The sequence below is a fragment of the Castor canadensis genome, chromosome 19 (genome assembly GCF_047511655.1).
Source record: "Castor canadensis chromosome 19, mCasCan1.hap1v2, whole genome shotgun sequence".
Classification (NCBI taxonomy): domain Eukaryota; kingdom Metazoa; phylum Chordata; class Mammalia; order Rodentia; family Castoridae; genus Castor; species Castor canadensis.
In genome coordinates, this window is record NC_133404.1 from 3118648 (window position 1) to 3146123 (window position 27476).

At 35.8% G+C, this 27476-nt stretch overlaps 1 protein-coding gene, 1 non-coding gene and 2 pseudogenes across 12 annotated transcripts in view; 1 reads left to right on the top strand and 3 right to left on the bottom strand.

Moving 5' to 3' along the window:
- Myo9a (myosin IXA) overlaps positions 1 to 27476 on the bottom strand; it is a 242541-nt gene that overhangs the window by 69834 nt on the left and 145231 nt on the right. For all 11 annotated transcript variants that reach the window (XM_074061667.1, XM_074061666.1, XM_020181924.2 and 8 more), the window contains 5 exons: positions 23302 to 23377; positions 14701 to 14844; positions 13354 to 13393; positions 2315 to 2437; positions 760 to 840 (listed from right to left, as the gene is read on the bottom strand). In XM_074061667.1, coding sequence (XP_073917768.1) covers positions 760 to 840; positions 2315 to 2437; positions 13354 to 13393; positions 14701 to 14844; positions 23302 to 23377 — 464 coding nt within the window. The remainder of the gene's footprint in view (positions 1 to 759; positions 841 to 2314; positions 2438 to 13353; positions 13394 to 14700; positions 14845 to 23301; positions 23378 to 27476) is intronic.
- Positions 945 to 1087, bottom strand: LOC141419346 (small nucleolar RNA SNORA48; annotated as a pseudogene).
- LOC109698001 (cytochrome c oxidase subunit 6C-like) lies at positions 6940 to 7165 on the top strand (annotated as a pseudogene).
- Positions 22284 to 22392, bottom strand: LOC141419372 (U6 spliceosomal RNA). The gene has a single exon (XR_012444147.1). It is a non-coding gene; the product is annotated as a U6 spliceosomal RNA (small nuclear RNA).

Sequence of the window (27476 nt, forward strand, 5' to 3'; positions counted from 1 at the left end):
GCCTTGCATTTTAAACTTACTTGTCAAGTTTGTTTTCTCTTGCCTAGAATTCATCAAACTACAGATGCCCCTGATGGAGATGGAAACAATCTACTACTACAGTCCCCTTAATAACCCCTCTCATGGTCAGCCCTGATGCTGTGGGCCCCTCCATTGCCCCGTTAGCAGGAAGTGGTCACTGAACAGACTTCCTATATCCTAACAGAAATTAGGAGGGACTTGAAGGGCGGACTGCAGAATGTCCACGTGTTTCCAAAAGGTGATGATTAGCCAGGGAGACACTTCTTCCCAGGAAACATCTATATGCACCAGAAAGATATCTTCGCCTGGGGGCAATTAAAAAAAAAACCAAAAAAAAAACTACAAAACCCAATTTCTACCCTGACCCACAGGACCTGCTAGTCCCACTGCATGTCCCCATGCAGCCATTCCCTTCTCTTCTCTACAAATAAAATCTTCCTGACCTTTGCTGTTTGAGTCTGCCTTTGCTTTCTACCTAAGAGTGAACTAAGGATCCTCACCCTTGGTCACTCCTGTGTATCATCTGCATATCATTTGTGATGGGATTTCAAGACATCTTTGCTTCTCAAATTCTAGGAGATGATAAATCAAAGGCACAGAAACCTTATAGACCTTATAATGTGGAAATTAGAATAGCTACAGAAAATACTTACAGAACACTATTTTCCTTACAAATTTATAAATAGTTGCTGTTTATTCTAAAAAGAATTTAAATCATAGTTTGAAGGTCATTTTTACCTTTTCAGCATTAGAGCGAATACATTTTACAAAATATGGTTCTGCTTGACCAAGTGTCTCCATCAGCTTGCTTAATGATGCCTGAAACACAAAGCAATGTAACTAGCACCTCTTGCTACAAATGCTTGATAAATATAAACAGTAGTTGGCAAAATATGTAAAACTTTTTCTTTTTTTTTTTTTTTCAGTGTGCCCTAGGCATGAAACAGTTTGGCCACTGACCCAGGCATCAAGCTAGGATGAACATAGGACTGTCATCTGCTCTGCCCCTGACTGACACAACAGCAACATCACCAATGGGGTATCTCTTCACCCATTACCAGGGGGTTATACAAAAACTTTCTATACATACATAGAAGGGGTTAGTTTCTGGAAAGCAAATCGTGTATGTTCCAATTCAGGTTAAATTCAGAATAATTAAGGAGAAGGATGGTGGTTTAAACTTGAAGATGACAATCTGACAATAGTCAATTTTGTAGACCTATTTCAGAAGTATAAGAACAGAATAATTTTTCTCACTATTCTTCACATTTCATTAAACAATTTTATTTGAACTTATGCTTTCTGTTGTTGGTGGCAGTGGTATTGGTGGTTTTTAAAGATTATGTTTTTGAGAGTCTTGCTGTGTAGCTGAGGCTAGCCTACAGCTTGCTAGCCTTTTGATTGTCCCAAATGCCTCCTGAGTGCTGAGATTACAGATATGCATTGTCATGCCTGGTTACTCATGCATTCTTTTTTTAAAAATTCATTAGCATGTAATAGTTGTCCAGGGAGATACACTGTGGTATTTACATATGCGCTTACAATGTATCTTAGTTAGGTTCTCCCCTCCATCGTTCTCCACAAAGTACATAGTGTCCCCCCTTTTATTCCTGGTCATGGTAATTTGTACCTTCTCTTTTTTCATGATTAGTCTAGCTAGAGGTTTATCAAATTCTTGATCTGTTCAGAGAGCTAACTTTTTTTATTTCTGTGACACAGCATGAAATACAGTATGATTGTGCAGAGCACTGTCATTTCCCAGACTTTCATAAACATTTATCAAATGACAGAACTTTCAAGGTGATTTGAGAAGAACATAAGAAGTGATTAGAGAAGCATTTTGAAGACAGTTATTCTGGAAGTTACTTGGTTAATGTCTGTTTACTCTAAAATGCCAAAAAAAAAAAAAAAGCTGTATTTCTATATGTACAAGAAACTGAAATAAATACACAAAACTTGCAATCTGTTTAGTTAAATATTGACAGCAACAGAATGAGGTTTAAATAGAAAAAAAAAAGTCCATCATTACACTAGCAGTGATGTACCTGGGCAGAAGGGTTTAAAGGTGATTTTGTTTGTATTATCAATATTCTGCTTACTTTCTCCTCACACTGAAAATAATGAATTAGTATCCGAAAACATGGACAAAGAGACAGATGACAATTTTTCCATCACTGGTACTTATTTCCAAAATGACCAGTCACAAGAACTATATCCCATTCAATTATCAATTTTTATCAATGACAATCTGAAAGAAACATTCTTATTTGGTATAAGGAAAACAGGAAATAACCTGAAACTGGGCGCTGATACTAGGAGGTTTCTTCTTCTTATGCAAATGAAGAAGAGACTTGGTAATGCGATCTTGTAGAGTCAGTCTTGTCAGATGCTTCAAAGAATTTACCTCTAGCAAGTGCTGAAAAGAAAGGAAAGAATTCATATAAATTAATCTAAGGATAAGAAAACATCCTCAGTCAGTTTCATCATTTTCTATCTATATGATCATTCCTATACAATGATGATGGAAAAGGAAAGTTGATTTTTAATATTTATTCTACCTTCCTCTTCCTTCCTCCAGAAGCTAGGCAACTAAAAATTAAACTACAGTTCCCAAATTCTATTGCATCTAGAGTTCTGGATGTGACATAAGTTTGCCAATGCATGTAAAGGTACTTCACTTTTTTGCCATGAAGTCTCCACCTTTTATGAAAGGATAGTGCTTTATAAAAGAGGCCCAAGGGAGCTGCGCACCCCTACCACGTTAGGACAAACAGAAGGTGCCATCTATGAAGAAAAGGACCATCACAAGACATCACAAGATATCAAATCTACTGGCACCTTGGTTTTGAACTTCCAGTCCTCCACAACTATGAACAATGAATTTCTGGTTTTTATAACCAGACTGAGGTATTTTATTATAGTGGCCTGAACAAACTAGGGTATTTCTTATGTTGTTAGAAAGGATTAAAATGGGTTTTGAGACTGAGTGACTACAAAAGTTCACAATAAAATCATCTGAGGCATAACACTGAGAGATGAGCAGGATATCAAAGTAAAAATATATGACAGGGCAGTGCAGCCACCACTAAAAGAAGGTAACTTCAAAACCAGCTCAGTTAGAAAAGGAGATTTAATACAAGTGATGGTTTCAAGCTGTAAGAGGAAACAAATTCTACAAGGGGAAACAAAAAAAAGAAGTACCATCATTATGGCGTGATCATTTTGTGGAAGAATAAACTTTAACCCAAAAAGGAAGTTTCCTCATTTCAAGTGGACATTTCTCTGCAGCAATCTGGGTAGCCTGGTATCCAAAAGGGAACATCTGCATGTCACCTCAGAGAAGAATACATACAAATAAACGCTGAGTGTGTCTCATGCCAAGGGTTCTGATGAAGAGCTCCTATGATGACAACGAACCTGGAGAATTTTGACTGACTACAAAACCAACTCGGTGTCATCCCTTTTCCAACACTCAGACCCACTACATTATCCAGATTTTTTAAACAGAACTTATTGTAAGACTGAATGCGTGAGCTGAGACTTCCATACACAGAATTCCTCAGGATAAGGGCATGGCTTACCTAAGATTATACCACGCAAATAATATTTAAAAGTTCGAATGATTTAAAGACAATACTTCTAAGTTTAAAAGATATATATTCAATGAAGGAAAAAGCTCAAAAAATTTGTGTAACTCTAAATTCCTGGGCTCTGATGAAGTATTTTTCCAACAGCTTAATTTTATTGACACACATATACCACACAAACCACAAATATCTGGTGTGACTGGTGTGAGTTTTGACATTATGTGCAGTTCTGACGCTGGGCAGTACTGGAAGGTAGGGTCTTTGAAAGGTGATTAGGTCTGTGGAGGAACTCATGCCTTTCTTGGGGAGTGAGGTCATACTCTCTCAGAACTGGGTCAGGTACTGCACAAGGGAGTTACAACACAGACCACACCTCATGCTTTGTCTCCTGGAGCCCCCTTGCCATTGGTGCAACTCCAGCATGGTGTGATGTAGCATGAGGCCCTCTCCAGATGTGGCCACCTGAGCTTCAACTTCCAGCCTCTAGAACCATGAGTTAAATAAACTTCTTTCCTTGATAAATGATGATTATTATGTCAAAGAACTAAGGCAAAGCCATGGCCTTAACTGAGATAAGAGGTATGTCCATTCTTCCAGAGTTTTATTGTTGCTTGTGCCCCTTTACGATTCTCCTTCTTTCCCAAAGCCTACATGTTGTTTTCTGTCAATCTCCAGTCTACTTTATGTCACTGGATATTTTTGTTTTATTTTCAATTGGGAAATAACAATTGTACATATTTACAGGGTACGACGTGATGCTATAATTCATGTATACATTGTGTAATGAATGATTAAATCTGTCACTTAGCCACACCTACTATCTAACATACTTATTTTTTTATGGTGAGAGTATTTTAAGCTTTACTTTTATAGCAATTTTGAAACAAATAATCTAGTGAAACACTATGACTTACTCCTCTTGTGTTACTGAAACTCTAACATAAACCCTTCTTCCATCCACACACATCTCCCTAGCCGTTGGTAACTACCACTCTATTCTCTACTTCTATGAGGCCTATGTTTTCAGATTTTGCATGCACGTGAGATCCACCACTATACAGCTTTTTTTTTTTTTTGGCTTAATGTCTAAGCATAACGATCTTCACATTCATCCACGTTGTTGCAAATGACAGCATTCCCTTCTTTTTTAGGCTGAGTAGTATTCCACCATGAATATAAACCACAAATTTTTACCCACTCGTTCACTGATGGGCACTTAGGTTGTTTCTCTAACTTGTTCTTTACCACATTTTTTTTTTTTTTTGGCAGTACTGGGGTTTGAACTCAGAGCTGTAGTGCTTGCCAGGCAGGCACTCTACCACTTGAGCCACACCTCCAGCCCTGTTTCTCTAACTTGGCTATTGTGACCATGGCTGCAATGAACACTGCAGTGCAGACATCACTTTGTTATGCTGATCTCAATTCTTTTCAACAGATACCCAGAAGGATTGCTGGATCATAGGATATTTCTGTTTCTGGAGTAATATCCACAGTTTTCCAAAATGGCTGTACTGTACATTCCCATCAACACAATAAGGAGCTCACATCCTAACCAATGCTTACTCCTTCATGTAGACATCCTAGCAGACACCAGTGATATCCCATGCTGGTTTTTATTTGCATTTTACACACACACACACACACACACACACACATTTTATTTGCATTTTACACACACACACACACACACACACACACACACACACAGAAAGAGAGTTGGCCACTTGTAGGTCCTCTGTGGAGAGATGTCCATTCAGGTCTTTCGTCCATTTTTTAATTGGGTTATTTTCTTACTGAATTGAGTTCACTGTGTATTTTGGATAATAACCCCTTATTACATATATGATTTGCAAATATTTTCTGCCAATCTTAACACTTCATTCTGTTAGTTGTTTCTTTGGTATGCTTTTTAGTTGGATGCAGTATCACGTGTCTATTTTTGCTTTGGGGGTCAAATCCAAAAAATCATGGCCCACACAAATGTCATGGAGCCTTAGTAGTTTTATAATTTAAAATGCTACATTTAATTTGCTAATGCACAGAGCTGAACTTTCTATATGAGGTGAGATAAAGTTAAATTTCATTCTCCCACATATGGATATCCGGTTTATTGAAGAGACTGTTCTTTTCTCACTGTGTGTACTTGGCACTTTGGTCAAAAGTAAATTGACAATAAATGTGTGATTTGTTTCTGGGCTCCTTATTGTGTTCCATTATGGACAGGTCTGGTTTTATGGGGGTTTTTTAAATGCCAATTTAATGCTATTTTGACTACAGCATTCTAGTATGTACTCAAGTGGCATAATGTCTCCAGCTTTATTCTTTTGCTTCAGACTGCTTTGGGTATTTGGGGTCTTTTGTGGATTTATATGTATGTTAGGATTGCTTTTTATAATTTCTATGAAAAATGAAATGAACTTTGCAGATAACTTTAAGTAGTATAGCTATTTTAACAATATTAATTCTTCTAAAGAGTAGTATAGCTATTTTAACAATATTAATTCTTCTAAAGAGTACATGGGTACTCTTTCCACTTATTTGTATTGTCTTTATCTCATCAATGAACTAGAGTTTTTTGTATATAGATCTTTCACCTCTTTGGTTAAATTTACTACTACATATTTGATTTTTGATGCTATTATAAATGAGACAACTTTTTACTTTTTTTGGATAGTACATTTTTAGTTTACAAAAATATTACCAATTTTATGTTGATTTTTGTATCCACAAACTTTACTGAATTCATATATCAATATTAACAGTTTTTTACTATAGTTTTCTCTATAAGATCAGGTCATCAGCAAAAGATAATTTCACTTCTTCCTTTCTAATTTGTATATATATATTTTTTAAATTTCTTTTTAATGACTATTTTCTCTGCCTAGCACTTTTAATACTATTTTAAGTAGAAGGCACCCTTGTCTTATTCTTATCTTAAAGGAAATTATTTCAGTTTTTCCCCCATTTAGTATGATGTTGGAAGTTGGTCTGAAACATATTTTGTGTTGAGGAATGTCCTCTACCTAATTTAAGGGCTTTTATCATGAAGAGATGCTGACCTGCACTGAATGGTTTTTCTACATCTACTTGCATATGGTTTTTGTCTTTTGTTCTATTTATGCAATGTATCACATTTATTGATCTGCAAATGTTGAACCATTCTTGCATTCCCGTGATCAATCCCACCTGATCATGGTGTGTAAGCTTTTAGATAGACTGCTGGATTCAGCTTGCTTTTATCTTGTTAAGAATTTGTGGCTTTTGTGCTTGTGTGTTGCTGGAACATGATCCATTTCCCCAGCAGCCATTGGTGTTAAGGATAGTTACAACCATGGTTTCCGGTGCATTAACAAACCCTCAGATAAGGAGTCTTCTGGTCAAGTGTCTATAGCTACATGTTGTCGAAGCATTCATTGTCTCTCTGCGGGTTGCAGCATTCTGTAACTTTGTTGTGGCTGAACCAAGAAAAAAGGCATATGAAGATTTCTACAGAAATTAACTCCATGAAAAATTTTGAGGAGATGGAGAAGGCTGCTATCTTCTAGAGTGCAAAGTGATTTGGGAATACAAAGAACTTCTTTGGATTGAATTCTGTAAGTCTGTAATTGACCTGTGCCCTGAACTTTTAGATAACATGAATATGTGGCTAAGGAATAGTTTCTCTTGATAAACAATGAATACTGTAAACAGTATATATATATATATAAAAAACATCTATATTCATTAGAGATAGAGGTCTGCAGTTTTCTTTTTTTGCTGTGATCTTGTCTGGCTTTGGTATGAGGGTAATGATAGTTTCACAGAATGAATGTAGAAGAATTCTCTCACTCTCAATTCTTTGGGACAGTTTGGAAGTGAAGCCATCTGGTCTTGGACTCTTCTTTGACAAGACTGTTTTTTACTGACTCAATTTCCTTATTCATTATTGGGTTGGCCTTGAACTAAGTGAGAACCTTTCATTCTCCAGCTCCCAAGTAGCTAGGGTTACAGGCTTGAATCACTTTGAATGACCTATGATTTCTTCATGAGTCAGTTTTCATAGGTCATACTTCTAGAAATGTACCCAATTTGTTGATGTATAAATGTTCAGCATATTCTCTTTGTGATCCTTCATACTTTCGTGGTATTAGATTTAATATTCTCTCTTTTGCTTCTAATCTTGAGTCCTGCTCTATTTTTTCTTTTTCTTAGTAAGTCTAGCTAAGGGTTTGTCAATTTTATTTGTCTTTTTAAAAAACCAACTCAGCATCATTGACCTGTTGTTATTTCATTTATTTGGGCACTGTTCCTTGTTACTTCCTTCTTCTAACTTTGGGCTTAATTAGTTCTTGATATATAAGGTAGGTTGTCTGAGATCTTTGTTCTTTTCTGACGTAATGATTTATCATCATAAACTTTTCCTTTTGAAACTCGTCTTGGTACATTCCATAAATTTTCACTTGTCTCAAGATATTTTTTAATTTCTCTTTTAATTTCTTTGACCTAATACATGTTCAGAAGCATATTTGTTTAACTTCCACATTTTTGTAAATTTTCCATGGTTCTTCCTATTTTTGATAGTTTATCATAATTGTGGTCAGAAGAGAAACTTGATATGATTTCAATATTAAGTATTATTGGTAACCTAACAGATGATCTACCCTGGAGACTGCATATGTCTTGCTAGGTCCAATTGCTGAATAATGTAGCTCAATTCAATTCTTTGGAATATTAATTTTTTGTCTGGCTGGTCTACCCATTGTTACAAGTGGGGTACTGAAATCCCCTACAATTATAATATTGCAGTCTATCTCTCTCTTCAGATCTCTTAATATCTGTTGCATATATATTTAAGTGCTTCAATGTTGGGTACACATATACTTAAAACTGGTATATCCTGTGCATGAACTGACTCTTATTATATAATATTCTTTTTCAGACTTATAGTTTGATATAAATATACTCACCCTTTCTTTCTTTTGTTTTCATTTACACAGAGCATGTTTTTGGATCCCTTCATTTCTAGAGTGTGTGCCTTCTTAAACCTGAAGAGAATCTCCTGTAAACAGGATATTTTTGGGTCTTTTTTTTTTTTTTTTTATTCATATGTGCATACAATGCTTGGGTCATTTCTCCCCCCTGCCCCCACCCCCTCCCTTACCACCCACTCTGCCTCCTCCCTCTCCCCCCCCACCCCCCTGTGGGTCCTGTGTTTTAATGAGTGCAGTTACTATCTGTTTTTTTTTTTTTTTTTTCCTTTTGTGGTAGTACTGGGGATTGAACCTAAAGCCTCACAGATGGTAGGCAAGCACTTCTACTACTTGAGCCATGCCCCCAGCCCTTTCATTATTATTTTGTTTTTAATATAGTGTCTAACTTGGCTTGGTCTGCCCTTGAACTCCTCTTGCCTCCAAGAGGATGAGGATGTGCCACCATGCCTGGCTTCTCTGTGCCTTTTTCCTGAAAACAGCCATCCATTTACATTCGAAGTAATCACTCATAAAGACTTCCTAGTGCTACTCTGTTCAGTGTTTTCTGGTTCTTTTTTGGATACTTTGCTCCTTTCTTCCCAGTTATCTTGTTTCATGGTTTGGTAGTTTTTCACTATAAAAGATGCCTTGCCTTGCATCTTTTATCTTTTTTATATCTACTAAAGGTTTTTACTTTGTAAATGTTTACATAAATCATATAGTTATAACTATTTTATCCTGTTAAATTTGCATACACAAACTTTAAACTTTTATCCCCTCCCATATTTAATGATTTGATGTTTCATTGATTTGTGTCCCTTCACAGATTATTAGTTATTTATAAAAGCTTACTTTTTAACCTTCATGACATAGATATAATTTATTTACATGCTGCTATTATAATATTAGGGTTTGGATTTGACAATTTACTTTCATTTGCTAGTGACATATACTTTCACAAGTTTTCATGTTATGAATTAGCTTTCTTTGCATTCAGCTTGATGAAGTGCCTTTAATTTTGTGTGTGTGGGGGGGGGAACTAGGATTTGAACTCAGGGTCTCATGCTTCCTAGGCAGGTGATCTATCACTTGAGCCATATCTGCAGCCCTTTTTGTACAGGTTCTTTTTTTGTTTTGAGATAGGTCTGGTGCAAGGCAACATAAAGTGGACCATGAGCCTGCTATTTATGCTTCCCCTTCCCGATGAAGCAGGAACAATAGGCAGGCACCACTGCACTCAGTTTTTATTGGTTGAGATGGGAATCTCACGAATTTTTTTACCCTGGTTGGCCTGGAACCACATCTCCCTGATCTCTACCTCCCAAGTAATTAGGATTACAAGATTGAGCCACCCACCATGCTCGGCTTTACCATTTTCTTGTGAGCCACATGTAGTGGTGCTATACTCCCTCAGCTTTTGGTTGAGAAAGTCTTTATCTCTCTTCATTTTTGACAGCCATGATCATTAAACATAGTACTTGGGTAGGGAGAATCAGCCAAGAAGCCACTTTTTTTCTTGCTACTTTCAAACCTCTTTACTTTTGGCAATTTTGATTATAATATGTCTCGGCGTGGATCTGTTGGATAGATATTAGTCAGTGTCCTTTCAACTTTTTGGATCTGAACTACCAATTCTTATTCCAGGCTTGAGAAGATTTCTGCCATTACTTCTTTTAAAATGTTTTCTATCCTTTCTCTCGACTCCTTCAGGCACACCAATAATGCACAGATCATTCCACTTGATGGTGTCAAATAAGTTCCTTAATCTATCTTCACTTTTTGTCATTTTTTTTTGTCCTTCTAATTGGATGATTTCCAGTGCCGTGTTTCAAGCACTGCTATTGAATCCCTGTACTGAATTTTTCAGCTCACTTATCACTTTCTTTGGCTCTCTCTTTATTGTACTATTTATACCTCCAATATCTTTGTAGAAAGTTTGCTCATGTACTGCTCTCCTTACAGTTTGAAAATCTTTATGACCATTCTTTTAATCCCCTGCTGTGTAAAATAGCATATCTCCATTTCATTAGAGCAGTTTCTGGACATTTATCTCATGGGGTTTTTTTGGAAGATACTTCATGTTTCATTATTTTCCTTCACTATATTAGTTTCTGTACATCCTCTTCTTATCCTATTAGACCAACTTCTTGTAGAAGAACCACCTCACTAATCAGTGTGGCCACAGACTTCATGGCATCTCTCAATCTTTTATGTTTTTTCCAAGCTCCCTCTGTTTTTAGTGGCTCCCCAGGAGATGAGGACAGGCCAAGTTCTGTTAGTGCTTCCCCTGGGTGGGAGCAGAAGAAGTTGTGACATTTGATGTATGGACAAACTTCTGTGGAGAATCCACAGATCCGGCTTCATCACAAGAGCAAATGGGGGGGAAGATGCAGAGCATGCAGACGCTGATTCAGTCTTGGGAAGTCTATTGTTTGTCTATGCTCCATGATGCAGGCAAGATAGGAGCCCAATCCTCAAGTAGCAGCTGAAAAAGTGTGCAAACTCCTTCCAGGGAGAAACTGGGAGGAGTGTGTTTTATCCACTTTTCTGAACTCATCTTGGGGATGTGTAGCATGTAAAGATACTGTGTGTCACTTTAAAACCACCTCTTTGTGTCATCATGTATTAGTACATAGTTTTAGGATTTTATATGTAGTATCTATTCTTGGTAGATTATTTTGTGATTCATTCATGTTGCTGCATGTATCAATAGTTAGTTTTTATTTGGTAAATTAAATATTCCACTTATAGAAATAAAACAGCTCATTTTTCCATTCTCCTGTCAGTGAACATTTGGGATGCTTCCAGTGTTTACTACAAATAAAGCTGCTGTGAACACTTCAAAAAAAAAAAATGAAGAAGGCAAAGCAATACAAAACAAAAAATGCCAGAGCTATATTAGCTGAGGGCCAGGGAGATTGGTTATATTTGCTAAATGTCTATGTTTAACTTATCAGGACTATGATAAAAATAAAGCATTCTAAATCCTACTTATAGCAACAGAATAAAGTACTGGAGATGCCCTTAATGCAAGCAGCTGAATCTTAAACTGGAAGCTGTACCAGCTTCACATGGCAAGGTACAAAGAGGGTAAAGATTTCAGAGAAAAGCAAAGTTAAAAAGAATGTCAGATTATTAAGCCAAACTATAGACAATGCCTATGAATATATACAAATAGATCACAAGTTCACTCTTAACCTTCTGGCACCAAACATGAAGCAAAATACTTATTATTCATTGACGTCTAGTCATACAAAACATAGATCTTCAATTATAACATGAGAGGTTTAAGACAAGTTAGAAAATTCATTCTAAAAAAATCTCAAAACAAGTAACAGATCCATAATTTGACTGCAGATCAATTTGACACCATAGCCTATCTTCCTATGGGCTATCATATTGCCTCTCGAATATTAGATATACATTAGAATCAAAGAGACACACTAAAACAAAACAGCTACATTTAATAAAAGAAAGAGATGGGATTCCTATGAATGATTAGAACTGCTTATTTCAAGTGTATGCAACATATTCATATTGAATATAACAAGAACTTTAATGAGAAGTTATCTATTTGAAGAGAATGAAAAGAAGAGTCCAAATAGTAGGCTCACAGGTGGCACACAAATACTAAAAAAGAAGGAAAAGGAAGACAAAGGAATACGTAATGATGTGTGATAACAAATGTGATCCCTTTCACAATTTGTTTTCTTTACCTAAAACCTTCTCATAATAAAGTAACTAATAAACCATGAAAACTTTTTGTGCTTTAAAACAATATTCGCCACGACCAGAAATCACATCAGGGACACATTATATTTTCTGTGTGGAAGAAAAGGTGACTCTAGTAAAAAGAACAGCAATAGACTCGTTTCTTATTTCTTGAACTAGAGATCTATTTATGAGACCTAAAATTTTATACTTCATTAGCAAGGATCCAAGTAACAAGAGTCCTTATTTGGGAGGGTACAAGAGAAAGAATCATTAGGACTTTTTTCTTCTTTTAGAAAATTCAGTAAGTCTGTAAATGCCAGCTCTACATAAGTAATATAGATTGTGATAGGCAAACTACAGCCTGTATGCCAAATACCTCCCACTGTTTATAATGGTTTATCTGGGTAAAAAAAGAAAAATCCAAAGAATAATATTTCTAGATATGTGAAAAAGAATATGAATCCCAAATGTCATTTCATGAAGTTTTATAGGAGTACAGATACACTTGTTCCGTAACGCGTTCTCTATAACCACATTTGTCCTACAACAGCAGACCTAAATAGTTACAACAGAAACCACAGAACCACAAAGACTATTTAGGTCTTTACAGAAAAACCTGGCCAACTCCTGTACTAATTAGAAAAGTTCTTAAAATTCAGATTTTAATGCTAACTTGGCTCAAGGAAAAATGAAAAGATCTCTCTAAAGGGATAATTTCTAAACAAAAATTTACATTTATATCCAGGAGGAGTTGCTGGAGGGGCTCAAGCAGTTTAACAGCACCTGCCTAGCAAACACGAGGCCTTGAGTTCAAACCTCAGTGAAACAAACAAGCAAAAAAATTTATATCCAGGACCTTTTAAAACAACTAAAACTTGGTATTGTCATAAATATTAATCTGAACAATTAAGCTTGTATATTTCATACTGACCATCATTGTTTATAAAAAAGATTCAAATAAGTACACAATAGTACTTAAGTAATAAGATATTTCTTGTCTTTGATTTATAAAGGTTGGTTGCTTGAGTTAATACAAAGTATTTACATAACAGAGAATTAGTAGGAAAAGAAATAGCACTTACCTTCGGAAGGACAGGCTTGGATTTGAAGTTTTTGTTTCTTCTATAAAGAAAAAGATCACCCATTAGAAAACACTACTGAAGAGATGAATCCTTTCAAGATTAGAAACAGATTAGACACATATTTCTAGGAATGTAGGTTCCCTACATGAAAAACTTATCTGACTTAATCAAGAGGATACCTTTGGGAAGGAAGTGTAAGCAGGGAAAAGAAAAGGTCAGAGGTTATCTGTAGTCAGTATTAACATGTCATGCATTCTAAGCTGGCTTCGTTTTCTTGCACTGAAATAGGACGGTTTTTCTACACCTACAAAAACTTTATTTCTACCACTTCAAGACTATAAATGGGATGCCTACATATCATGAACCTTTAAAAGTTTACTTTTCAACAAAATATAATCATTCACCTTTTGGAAATTAAAAATCCTATTTTTTTTACATTCAGTTCATTTTATATTCAATTTTTTTATGAGTTCAGAAATAAAGGGAATAAAATCCAATGCTTATGAATATGTACTGAGAAGTTAGAAAGAACTAGCTTAGAATCTGAGGTCTGCCTTAGATGAAGGCACATTTCTGGAGTCGAGCAAGACCTACGTAAATTAAGCTTATTAAGACTATTAACAATGACTTACACTTAACACTATCAAGCAATGATTTAGGAAATCTACACTGTAGGTAGTGGTAAAAAAAATGCTTGGAAAGTACAAACTTAATTAATGTTAGCAACCTAATAACTTTCTACTGGACCATAATTTACGGTTATGTCTATGTCCTCAAGCCAGTTCCATGATGAGGCAATGAGAATGGTGGACTTTGAATAAATGTTATATGCTACCATGTATTGTCCCCCATTCACAATTTATAAGAGATTTTCCTGCCCAATTGTTAAGACAGCCAGAATTAAAGGATAATAATTCTAGTAACAACTGGAAATCCTAAAATGAGATAGGTTTTTCATTCTCTAAAAGAAAAGAACAATAAAGAATCATCTTGCGGGGGGGGGGGGGGAAGAAAGGAGGGGGAAACTTGCTCAAAATACACTTCACGCATCCATGGAATTATCACATGAAACCCCCTCTTACTATATACGTATGCTAATTAAAAAGTAAAATAATCATTCCAAAATTAATATTCAACCTTGATTTTCCTGGTGATTTGCAAAACTGAAAGCAAAACACCATGCAGTGCATTAGATTCCTAACTCTGAATGCTGATTAAATGCTTTGGGGTCTTGATTCAATCAAAGTTACACCCATGAAAATAACACTTTATTTCTCTTCATCTTCTGCGGTGAGAAACTGTAAGCCACTCATAAAAGAGGAATCCATGTTACTGATCAGTACTGACGTGAGAATCCCATGCGCTCTTTCCAGTAGTTTGCTGCTTGCTGAATTAGCAAATATCCCATCTTTATCAAGCAAGGAGGTGCCACTTGGTAGTCTGCTCTGGCGAATCCCAGGTCTGACATTCCAGGTGATATCAAATGAATCACTGTAAAAAAATTTTAAAGTAGCATAATTTGCCTTAGTTAAGATTAAGATATCTGTACCACTTTTTATATTATTTAAATTAAAATAAAACATGAAATATAAGGATCTAGAAAAAAATGCTAGGCAGCAGAAAATGATTTTATCAGAATGATTACAATCAACTGACCTTTTCTCATTCTCAACAAACTATTTCTGTGAATTATGAAACATTCATATACAAATGTGCAGGTAGATGAGCACATATGTGATGGAGCTAACATCATTAAATACACTGTTACCATTCAATAACCAGTAAATAAAAGAATGTAATACAATACAGTGGCTTTCTCTTTCTCAGAACTTCCAAATGTTACTATAGTAACTTGCAATCCTACTAGGCCAAACCACTGCATGTCCCTATCTAAATGGGACATCTTACTCACACACACACACTCGCTAGTGGCACAGCCACCAAAAATACTAAGCTTTCAGTATGGGCAGACCACTATTACAGGTACTGGTGATACAAGAATGAACAAAACGCATAAAATTGTAAGAATGGAGTATTTTCCAGCTAGGGAACAAATTAGACACATACTTGGATCTTTCCAAAAGTCCACAGAAACACATATAACACAATTTTAAGGAACTAACACTTAAGAACAAAGAGAATATACTGACAAATGACAGCAACACATCTTTGCAGTATGGAAGACATACGGCTCTCTCAGGCTTTGACTGCTCTCTTTACCTATGCAAGGGATGCATGCGAGTCCATGACCTATCCAACACTATGCACAAATGAGGACAGAAATACAGAAGTCAGGGGTAATCCTGGAAATAAAAATATCCTCAATATTCCTATCCAACTACCTCTATAATGCTAGCAGACAGGATTATATTTTCCACAGAGAAAGGTTAAATTTTTATGGAGAATCTGACATTCATTCATTGGTTTTAAAGTAATCATTTAACGCCAACTACATGTCAATTGCTTCTCTATCACTGTGCATACAACAGAACAAAAATTAAAGTTCTTATCATTAAGTGGCCTACAGTCAGGTAGGATTCAAGGAGGACAAAGGAAAGTATGCTGTGTGCCAAATAACAGATATTAAGGAAAGAAATTAAACAGTAAGAAAGGATAAAATATGATAGGCTTTCAAAATAGGTCAGGGAAGACCTCATTGATAGGGTTCCATTTAAATACAGATGGTGGTGCATGTCTATAATCCCAACCCTTTGGGAAGATAAGGCAGGAAGAACACGAGTTCAAGGGCAGTCTAGGCTATACAGGGAATTCAAGGCTATATGGTGAGATCCTGTCTCAAAATAAATAAATAAATAAATAAATAAAATAATAATAATAATAATGAAACAGTAATACTGTCATCTGAGAAACAGAGGACAGTAAGGCGACCGAAGACAGTGATTAGCCAGAAGAGCACTTCAATTGAAGAAGGGAGAAAACACCAGTCCCTGAGATGGGCATGCTGTTGGTGAGTGTGACAGGCACTAAACAAGCCAACAAGTCTGGCATGGACATAAGCAGGCAGGAAACCAAGGCAAAGTGGGAGAAAGAGGCCATGCTGCAGTATGCCTTGTAGGTAGGTAGCATAAGGATTTTTGGCTTCTGTTGGTATGAAAAAGAAATAATCACCAGGATTCTGAGCAAAACCTTGACATGATTCATCTTCTATACGAAAACAATCATTCTGGCTGCTATATTAAATATGGTTCAGGAGACCAAGGACAAAACCAGAGGTTATGGTAAGGCACTGCTATAATAAATTACGTAAGTGATCACGATGTCCTGAGCTGTGGTAATCATGGAAAAATGTGACTGGCGTGAACTCTTTCAGAAATCATCTCAGGGTAGAGTTTATATGACTTATCGACAGAAAAAAATATGCAGTGCATGAGGCGGGAACTAAAGATGACTTCAGGATACATATTTTTTAACCTGTAAGAGGAGATTTAAGAGTGAAGAAGTAGAAGACAAAGCAAAGCAAAACAGAACAAAACCAAGAGATGGAAAATCATAAATAAAATAAGAGGCTCACAGTAGGCCAAATGTCCAGGCACAGGACTTCTAGTAAAGACCCTATAAAATTCAGGTGCATGGAGGGTAAGTTTGAACTCAGGGTTTCGTGCGTGAAAAACAGGTGCTCTACTGCTTAAGCCACATCTCTAGTCCATTTTGCTCTGGTTATTTTGGAGATGGGGGTCTCATGAACTATTTGCCTGGGGTTAACCTCAAACTGAGATCCTCTGGATTTCAAGACCCCCAAATAGCTAAGATTACAGGCGTGAGCAATAGGTGCCCAGCTACCCATCATTTCAAGCAGCATTTGGTAGGCTTCAATATGCTGCCTTCGTATGTATAGCATGCTATATGCATGGATGTAGTGTGTGTCAGTGCTCCACCTTCAGCAACCTTCCCTTTCCCCATCCCCTTCCATTGACCACACCCAGACCATCCCCTTCCCATCCCCCTTCCATTGACCACACCCAGACCATCCCCTTTCTCGTTCATGTCCAATTGCCATCATCACCACCACTACCATCATTTTAGGTTTAGGATCTACAAATGAGAACATGTGACATTTGGCGTTTTGAAGTTGGCTGACTTCACTCAACATGATGATTCCCAGTTCCATCCACTGTCTTGCAAATGACATAATTTCACTTTTCTTTATGGTTAAGTAATATTCTATCTCACACACACACACACACACACACACACACACACACACATTTTCATCCATTCATCTAGTCTAGGGCACCTTGGCTGATTTCAGTTCAGCTATTATGAACAAAACAATGGGTATCAGGTATCGATTTACACTCCTTCAGATATATGCCCAAAAGTGGTACCAAAGGGTTGGAAGGTAGGTCTATTTTAGATTTTTGAGGAACTTCCACACTGATTTCTTTAGTGGTTACACCAATTCATATTCCCAACAAAACTGTATGAGGGTCCCCTTTTCTCCCTGTATCCTCACCAGCATTTGTTGTTTGTTTTCTTGATGAAATGTCAATCTGATTGTGGTGAGATGGAATCTTACATAAGTGTTGATTTGCATTTCCTTTTTGGCTAATGATGGTGAAGCTTTCTTCATGTAGTTACTGGCCATTTACATTTTTTCTTTTGAGAACTGTATGTTCAATTCACTTGCCCATGAATTAATTGGATTATTAGTTTATTTGCTGTTTAGGTTTTTTTTTTAAGCTCTTTGTATACTCTGGATATTAATTCTTTTATTTGTTGAACAGCTGGTAAAGATTTTCTGTGGGTTGTCTCTTGATTTTGGTAACTGTTTCTTTTGATGTCAGAAATTTTTAAAATTTGATTCGATCCCATTTGCCAATTCTTGCTCTTATTTCTTGAGCTAAATTAGAGTCCTACTCAGAAAATAACATACGCCTGTATCTTCCAGGGCTTTCCTTCTGTAGTAGTTTCAAACTTTACATTAAGGTCTTTACCCATTTGAAGGTGATTTTGGTACAGAGTGAGAAATAGGGATCTAGTTTCACTCTTCTGCATGTAGGTCACAAGTATGCAGCACCATTTGTTGAAGAGGCTGTCTTTTCCCCACTGTTTTTGACTCCTTCATCAAGATCAGATGGCTGTAGTTGTGTGGTTTTATTGCTGGGTCTTCTATTCTGGTCCAATGGTCTGTGTGTCTGCTTTTTTGTGCCAGTACTGTGCTATTTTTTTGACTATGGCTCTGTAGCATGATTTGAAATCCCATATTGTGATAGCTCTGGCATTGCTCTTTTTGCTCAGGATTGCTTTTGCTATTTGGGGTCTTTGTTTTCATATTGCTCCACTTAGGAATTCCAGTACTATATGGAATGAGAATGGGGAGAATGGACAGCCCTGTCTTGTTCCTAACTTTGCAGGAAATTATGTCAGTTTCTTCCTATTCACCATGATGTTAGTGATATATCACCTTCATGATGTAGAGCTACATTTTTTCTACTCTTAGGTCACTGAATTTTTGTCAAAGGCTTTCTCAGCATCAATTGAGATAATCAGGCAATTTTTTCCTTGATTTTATTTATATTCTGTGTTACATTTATTGATTTACATATGTTGAACCATGTTTGCATCCTTGCAATGAAACCAACTTGATAGTGGTGGATGATCTTTTTGATGTGTTGTTGAATTTGGTTTGAAGTATTTTATTGAAAATCTTGTATCTATGTTCATTAAACAGATTGTTCTATAATTCTCTTCTCTTATTGTGTCCTGTCCTGTTTTGGGGTGAGTTAAGTCATTTGTTTCAGTTTATAATCACCAAAAATCAAATTTTTTCTCAATTTTTAGCTAGTGTAAATTGAACAAAAGTGTTGCACTGTGATATTCCTATATATATATAAAATGTACTTTGATCAAATTCATCTCCTGTTACTTTTTATTAACTCCTTCCCCCCTCCCCATTCTTGTAAAAAGGTTTTAGTGGGTTTTATTATGTTATTTTCATACATACACATAATACACTTTTATCTATACACCTCCAATTACCCTCTTCTTTACTCCTCCCACCCCCAAAAGAAACTTTTATAATCATTTTTATTTAGGATGTCTCCACATATGAGCAGAAATTGTATTTCTGAGTTTGGCTTATCTTACTCAATGTGATGATCTCCAGTTCCATCCATTTTCTACAAACGACATACTCTCAACTCTTCTTCGTGGCTGAGTAATACTTCATTGGGTATTTTTACCATATTTCTTTATCTACTATTTGGTTAATGAGCATGTAGGCTGATTCTGTAACTTGATTTTTGTCAAGTGCTGCAATAAACAGTGTGCAACAATCTTTGTTGTATGCTGATATACATTCCTTTGTATATATATAACCAGGAGTGGTACAGCAGGATCACATGGTAGGTCTATTTTAGTTCTATTTATGAGGGACCTCCAAACTGATTTCTAGAGTGGTGGCACTAATTTATATTCCTGCCGACAGAATTTAAGATTCCTCCCCACAACCTTCATTCTCCCAAGCATTCTTTATTGCTTGTTTTCCTGATGATTGCTTTCTGACTAGGGTGAGCTGTAATATGTGTAGTTTTTATTTGAATTTCCTTTACGACTAGGGATGCTGACCATTTCTTCATGTATTTATTAGCTATTTCTATTTTGTTTGAAAATTGTTCAATCTGTCCATAATTGAATTATTTTTCATTAATGTTTAATTTTTGAGACTTAAGTATTCTCAATAATAATAATTTTTCCAATGGATATCTTGCAAAGATTTTTCTCACATTCTGGGGATTGTCACTTCATTCTGTACTTGTTTTCTTTCATGTGCAGAAACTTTTTAGTCCAATGCAATCCCACTTGTCAATTCTTGCTCTTATTTCCTAAGCTATTGGACTGCTATTCACAAAGGTATTGCCTATGCCTGTAACTTCAAGTGTTTTCCCTGTAATAGTTTCAAAGTTTTGTAAATTATTAACACCACTGATTCATTTGAGTTGATTTATCTACACACAGAGAGAGAGACAAGGATCTAGTTTCAGTCTTCTACATGTGGATATCCACTTTTCCCAACACATCTGTTGAAGAGGGTTGTCTTTTTCTACAGTGTATGTTTTTACCGCCTTTGTCAAACATCAGATGGCTGTAGCTGTGTGGTTTTCTTTCTTGGTTTTGTGTTCTGTTCCAACAGTCTTTTTTTCTGTTTTTGAGCCAGAACTAAGCTGTTTTTGTTACTATGGATATGTGGTATAATTTAAAGTCAGGGACTGTAATAGCTCTAGCATTATTCCTTTTGCTTAGAATTACTTTGGCTGACACAAAGAAGAATGAAATTTTGTCATCTGCAAGTAAATAGATGGAACTGGAAAATACCATCTTAAGTGAAGTCAGCCAAATTCAGAAGGCCAAAAGCCACACATATTCTTTCACATGTGGAATACAGACCTAATACAAATACAGCAATATTATGAAAAATAGGACATATTAAATGGAGGTCACATACAAGAGGGGAAAAAGAAGGAAGTTAAGAAGGTGAATATGGCTGATGTACTTTCTATACAAGAATGAATATAAAATTTTTAAGCCAGCTGAAACCACCATAAGAAAGGGACTAAAGTAAAATGAAGGAAAACAGAGATGAACCAATTCACGTTATAATACATACATACACAGAAATGTCACAAAGAAACTCCTTGCGTAGTTATCTTAAACAAGCAAAAATGTCATTTTTTTTCCTTCTAAGAAATCAGAACAGGAAAGCAGAACAGATCCTGTTGGGGGACGAGTTGATACCAAGATGAGGAGGGAGATGGTGGGGAAAGAGTATAGGAGGGTGACTATGGTGCAAATACTGTGTATTCATGGATGTAAATGTAAAAATGAGACCTGTTGATACTATTCCAGGAATAGGGGGAAGGGGGGATAAAAGAGAATGGTGGAGGGGGGTGAATTCAAGTATGATATATTTGATACACTATAAGAACTTTTGTAAATGTCACAATGTACCCCCTTCCCAGCAAAATGAAAAAAAAAAATTGCTTTGGCTGTTTTGTGCTTCTAGTGAATTTTAGGATTGCCTTCTTTTTTTTTGTGAGCTAGTGCCTTACACTAGCTAGACAGGAACTCTTACCACTTGAGCCATGTCCCTTTGTAATGAAGTCTAATGTACTTTTATGTCCAGTATTATGTTTTACGAAATTGGGTGTCTGATGTTTGTTACACAATTGTTATATCCTCTTGATGGACTGTTCCCTTTACCAAAATGAAATTACTTTCTTTGTTCTGGCTAGTTTTCATTTGAAGTCTGTTTTGTCAGATATGAGTATAGCTACTCCTGCTTGATTTGGGGCTCCATTTGCTTAGAATATCTTTTTCTATTCTTTTACTTTAAGCTGTGTTTGTCATTGCCAAGAGGTGCATTTCTTGTGTTCTGTTCCAGTGGTTGGGTCTTGTTTAATTTTTTGTTTGTTTGTTTGTTTTGTGGTACACTAGGATTTAAAGTCAGGGCCTTACATATGCTAGGAAAGTGCTTTGCCACTTGAACCATGCCCCAAACCCCCTTTTCCTTTATTTGTCTTTCAGGTAAGGTCTCCAATTTATGCCAGGCAGTGGCTCAAACTGAGATCCCCTACCTACAGCCTCCCACATAGCTGGGATCACAGGCATATGCCACCACACCTGGCTTACTGAGCTGGAATCTCACTAATGTTTTTGCCCAGGCTGGCAAAAATGCCACTGTGATCTTCCATCTCTGCCTCTTGAGTTGCTAGGATTACAGATGTGAGCCACTGTGTCTGGCCCCGAACTTTGTTTTTTAATCCAGCCCACAAGTCTGTGTCTTTTCATTGGAAGGTGGAGACTACTAATATTCAGACTTATAATTGAAAAGTTATTTAGTAATTCCTGTCTTTTTGTTGTAACATATGATTCTTTTCTAATCTTCACTTGCTCATCACCTTGTATAGTGAAAAATTATGGAATACTTCATAAATATGAGGATCTTCCTTGTACAGGGGACTTATTAATCTTCTCTGCATCGTTCCAATTTTATTATGTGTGCTGCTGAGAAGGGAGCACTACTTTCTCAATTTTACTGAGATGGGGTCCTGCTAAATTTTTGCCCATACTGGCCTCAAACTGTGATCTTCCTAATTTCAACCTCCCAAGGAGCTATTATTATACATATGAGCCACAGCATCCCATTCAGACTACTATTTATTTATTTGGCAGCACTGACGTTTGAACTCAGGGCTCATGCTTGCTAGGCAGGCACTCTACCACCTGAGCCATACTGCTAGCCTCAGACTATTTTTAACAAGCATCAAAAAGACATTTAAAGAAAAAGAAGTTACTCAGAAGACAAGTGACAATATATATTTGAAAGACATGGTAACTCAATTGGAAAAAAAATAAACAATGACAGACCATCCCTATCATTAAGGAGCTCAATTCTCTTGATACTTAAAATGTAGAGTACAATCTAAAACCAAACAATTTTCTTTCTCATATAAATTTAATGTTTACTGAATGGTACTATAAAGGTAACTATAAATTCAGAAGTTTATTTTTGCATTTTCCTTTCGAATTCTACTAAAATGGTTGTCATTGAAAGTGATAAAGGGCAAGCTTTGGTAATCATAAGAAAAGGCATTTGATGGTTTGTGTAAATTAAACTGCTCAATTTCTACTTATCAGTAAGATATCCATGAAAAGAAGTCGAATAATCCTTAAAATGTTGCAAAAGATATAAATTGAAAAAGGTTCTAGAAGTTAAAGCATATCACCTCATTTTAATTTATTCTAGGGAATTTTTAAATTGTAGAACCATTTTACCATACAATGTTTCTTATCTCTAACCTAATAACTTGTAATTGCATCATTATTAGGCCTTTAGCAAGTAAGAAAACTGAGATTGAACTTAACAGTCATGAAGCATTAGTAAGATTGGTAGTCATTCCTTCTACACCTCCTTGAAGTCAAACTTACTGTTGGTTTTTCTCATTTAGTGTATTCATGCCTTGGAGATCAGAAAGAGGTGTTCTGGGATTTTTCCGGGTGATACCTAGCAAAAAGGGGGGAGGGGGCAGAAATTTTCAAATCAATACCAAGAAAAACTAAATATGAAACAATTTTTCTACAGACAAATAAAAATTAATGTAGTTTAATAGTTAAATATTTGCTAAATAAATACCTCAGAAACATCTAAGATTAAAAATATGAGTAAAGTTTCATAACTATCACTTAGAAATATGATTTAGTTAACAGTGAATCCAATTTGGGAATTTGCCTTATTCCTTCTTTCATTTAAACATTAACATTCAGAAATATAAGGACAATTGGGATGAGGAACCAGAAGTATGTAAGTTCATGTCTTATTTTTATACTCACAAAACATTTACTATGACCCCTTTGGCATCATTTTTCAGCAACAAATACATTGTTGACATGGACCATATATTGTAAAGATCAATTGACTTCACAGATAAAGACAATGGGAATAAAAAAAGGAATAACTGTTTTAAGGATTAACAATATGTTTAAAATATAGTCTTATAAGTTCAATAAGCATAAACCTATCAATTTTCATAATAGACACATATATAAACATTTATGCAATATATGGAAGACACAATGGAAAGGAAGACATGAAAGTATCTTTATTCAAGACAACTGAGTATGTAGAAAATCCTAAGGAATTTACAAAAATCAGTATGTACCAGTAAGTTCAGCAAAATTAGAAGAAACAAGATCAATATGCAAAACTCAATTCTATTTCTACACAATAGCAATAAATGATCTGATCTAAATTAAGAAAAAATTCCATTAATAACATCAAAACAATATAAATAAATTTAACAAAACAAGGGGGGAATAAAGGAGAATGATGGGGGTGATATATTGTATAAACTTGTGGAAGTGTCACACTGTGCCCCCACAATAAAGTGAAGTAAAAATTTAACAAGACGGCACATGAGGTCTGCACTGAACAGTACAAAGCACCATCTAAAACTTAAGATTCACATAGATAGCATGCTGTGCATGTTCATGAACTGGAAAACATAATATTGGGATTTTCTTGGTTTTGTTTTATTGTTATTGTTTTCATGCTTTTCACTCAGCTCACGAAGTAACAGCCAAGGAAAAGAAAACCTGACAGTGTCACCTGATCTTTTTACCCATAATGAAAAACTTATTTGTGTTGTTCCAGCCTTCTTTCAGTGAGTTTTGGATTCATATGAATAACATAGGGATCACAGTATAGCAAAGGGAATTAATGTGGTCTCTGCTTGGTGCTTTTATCCAAAAGGCAGACTGGAAAGACATGGGTATGTCCCTGAGAAGCCTGTTTCATTTTTAAACTGATTCAACTTAGTTTCTAAAATTCATTAATGGAATAAGAAATGAACAATGGGCAGGGATAGCTCAGCGGAAGAATGCTTGCTTAGCATGTGCCTAAGGAAGAAAAAAAAGAATGTTTAAATGGCAATTGCTGCCTTGAATCCCTTTCAGAGCATTACATAGCATGACTAATTCCTAATTCTTCATCCTAATTCCTGATTCCTAATTTGACAGAGATTATCTACGACAACTGAAGGGAAAGCTTCAAACTCAAGTCCATTTAGGCAATACGCAGCAACGGAACCAGAAAACCATTTACTATCCAATTACTATGTGTCAGGGACATACTACATGTCACAACAGACCACAGTCCCTTTTAAAAACAGCTGTCTGGATGTTATCATGCAAGCAAAACATTTGTTCTTATGCCCATTTCCTCATTAAGTAAACTGTAGCACACCTGTGGGGTCAAACTATAGGAGGCTCATAGTACCAAGACTTAAGACAAGTCAGTTATGACACCTGCTTTATGAGCAAAGCAGAGAACATAGTGTTCCTTAATCAATCCATTCTATATACCACTGCTGTCAGTTCATTTCCTGATTCCAGTTCTTGATTTCCCCAAATTCAACATTTGATGTACCTAGGTCATTACTGAATTCAGCTTCCTGGGTCCTTTAATTTGCTGTACAGGTACTCTATCCTAAATGTGATTAATTGCAAAAATAATCTCTTCAAGAAACCTTCATAACAAAACACCAGATACCCCACTGAAAAGAAAAGGGGATCAAGTTTAACAGGCCAAGATAGAAGATAAGGAGTCTGACAAAAAACAGATGGGGCACAAGAACTCTGACCTCAAACCTCTATGCTGAAGAAGTCACTGGCAAAACCCCAAGGAATAAGAGTTTAACTATCCAGAATTAAGTGGGAAACAAGAATTGTTTCCTCCCATCTAGTCATCCTCTGAGCTCTCAGACCTCTCATCTATAGCCACTTTCCAATTTGTGCATGGGAAACATAATATTGTTAAGAAGACAATGTTTCCCAAATAGATGCATCGATCAATCTAATCCTTATTAACATTCCCATATTTCTGCAGAAATGATCAAGCTGATCCTTACATTAATATAGTGATGTTAGAGTCCTAGAATAGCCAAAACAACCTTTCAAGTAAGTTAGAGGCTAGAGGAATGGCTCAAATAGCAGAGCACCTGCCTCATTTAAGCATGAGGCCCTGAGTTCAAACCCCAGTACCACAAAAAAAAAAAAAGTCACACTCCCAATCACAAAACTTACTACAAAGATATACTAATCTGCACAGTATGATAATGATATGAAGACAAACAAATACATCAATAAAACAGAACTGAAAATCCAGAAATAAATCCTTGCATTTATGATTGACTGAACTTTTGACAAGGATGGCATGACAATCAGTGGAAAAAGAGGCATCTCTTCAACAACTGATGCTGGCAAAAAGAGTAAAGTTGGAAAAAGTCCTAGGTGCAATACTAATTCTAAATGTACTACTACTACTAAAAAAAGAAAAGCCCAAAAAACCTTTACAAGAAAACAGGAATAAATCTTCTAGATACTGAACTAGGGAAACTGTCACTTAGACATGTCCCGACAGTACAAGAAAACAAAAACACAGAAAAATACACCTATTGCATGATTACACCGTCTTCTATTCTCCACATTCCTTCTTTGCTTCTGCAGACTGAAACATATCTCATGCCTTTCCTCAACATCAGCAATTCAGTTTTCAGCTATGTATCCTCCATTACATGCACTTATACAGGTGGTATTTTCTGCCTCTGTTTATTAGCTCAAAAATCTTCCTTCAATATCATTCTTATTTCAAAGTCTAGAATTCATGCTGTTGCTTTATTGAGCTCATGTTCTCAAATTCTTCTACACCATAAGTGCTTACAATGAATTTTCTGTCCAAACACAACAGAGTAGCTATTTTCTGCATCTTCTTTGGCTTCCTGCTACCCTTGTATGCGATGACTTTTATACCACATCTCATTTTGAATATATAGAGAGGTATTAAGGAATAATTTACTCAATATTTGAGATTAACAATAACTTTAAAAAAAAAAGGTCATGCACCCTCTACCTGATCTCATTCCATAAGCATCAGATTCTAAGATCTCCCATGGCCAAAATTAGCAAAACGAAAAAACAAAGGAATTTAAAATACCTATCACAATTGTATTAATTAAAGGAGAAAATAGTCTTAATGAATTAATAGAAAACCTCAAGAGAAAAAAGGAAACTGTGTAAAAGAGCATCTGTGTAAATGTTTTAAAAAAGAAAAACCTAATTTATAATAAAAGCAAGTCTTAATAGTGCTTACCTAAAGAAGCAGGGAAAGACAGCAAGAACAAATTTTCTGAGATAATTTTCCCCAGTATTTTTACTTTTAATGCTTGGTTCATAAATTTATATTTACCTCCTATAAGCACCCTACAGCTGCATTTTGTTCATATCTCTGAGTTTCATATTGTTACTGTTCTGTTTAATCGCGTCAATTTGTTGCTATTATTGATATATCTGCAATTTTATACCATCTTATTCACGTTTTATATTTACCCTAATTATTACATGCTTTTCCCAGCCCATTTGTTGAATTATTTTCTTTATTCTCTGATTTCTTTCTTTTATTTTGCAAGTCATATATGCTTTCTGTTCATTTGTCCTTAAATTTTTAGCAGACTCATGTCTCTTCTTGGGAGTCTAAGATCCTTCGAGTGTTGTAATTCTAACATCTCCTTCCCACTACAGATGTCCTGTTCCCTTGTACTTATTTTCAC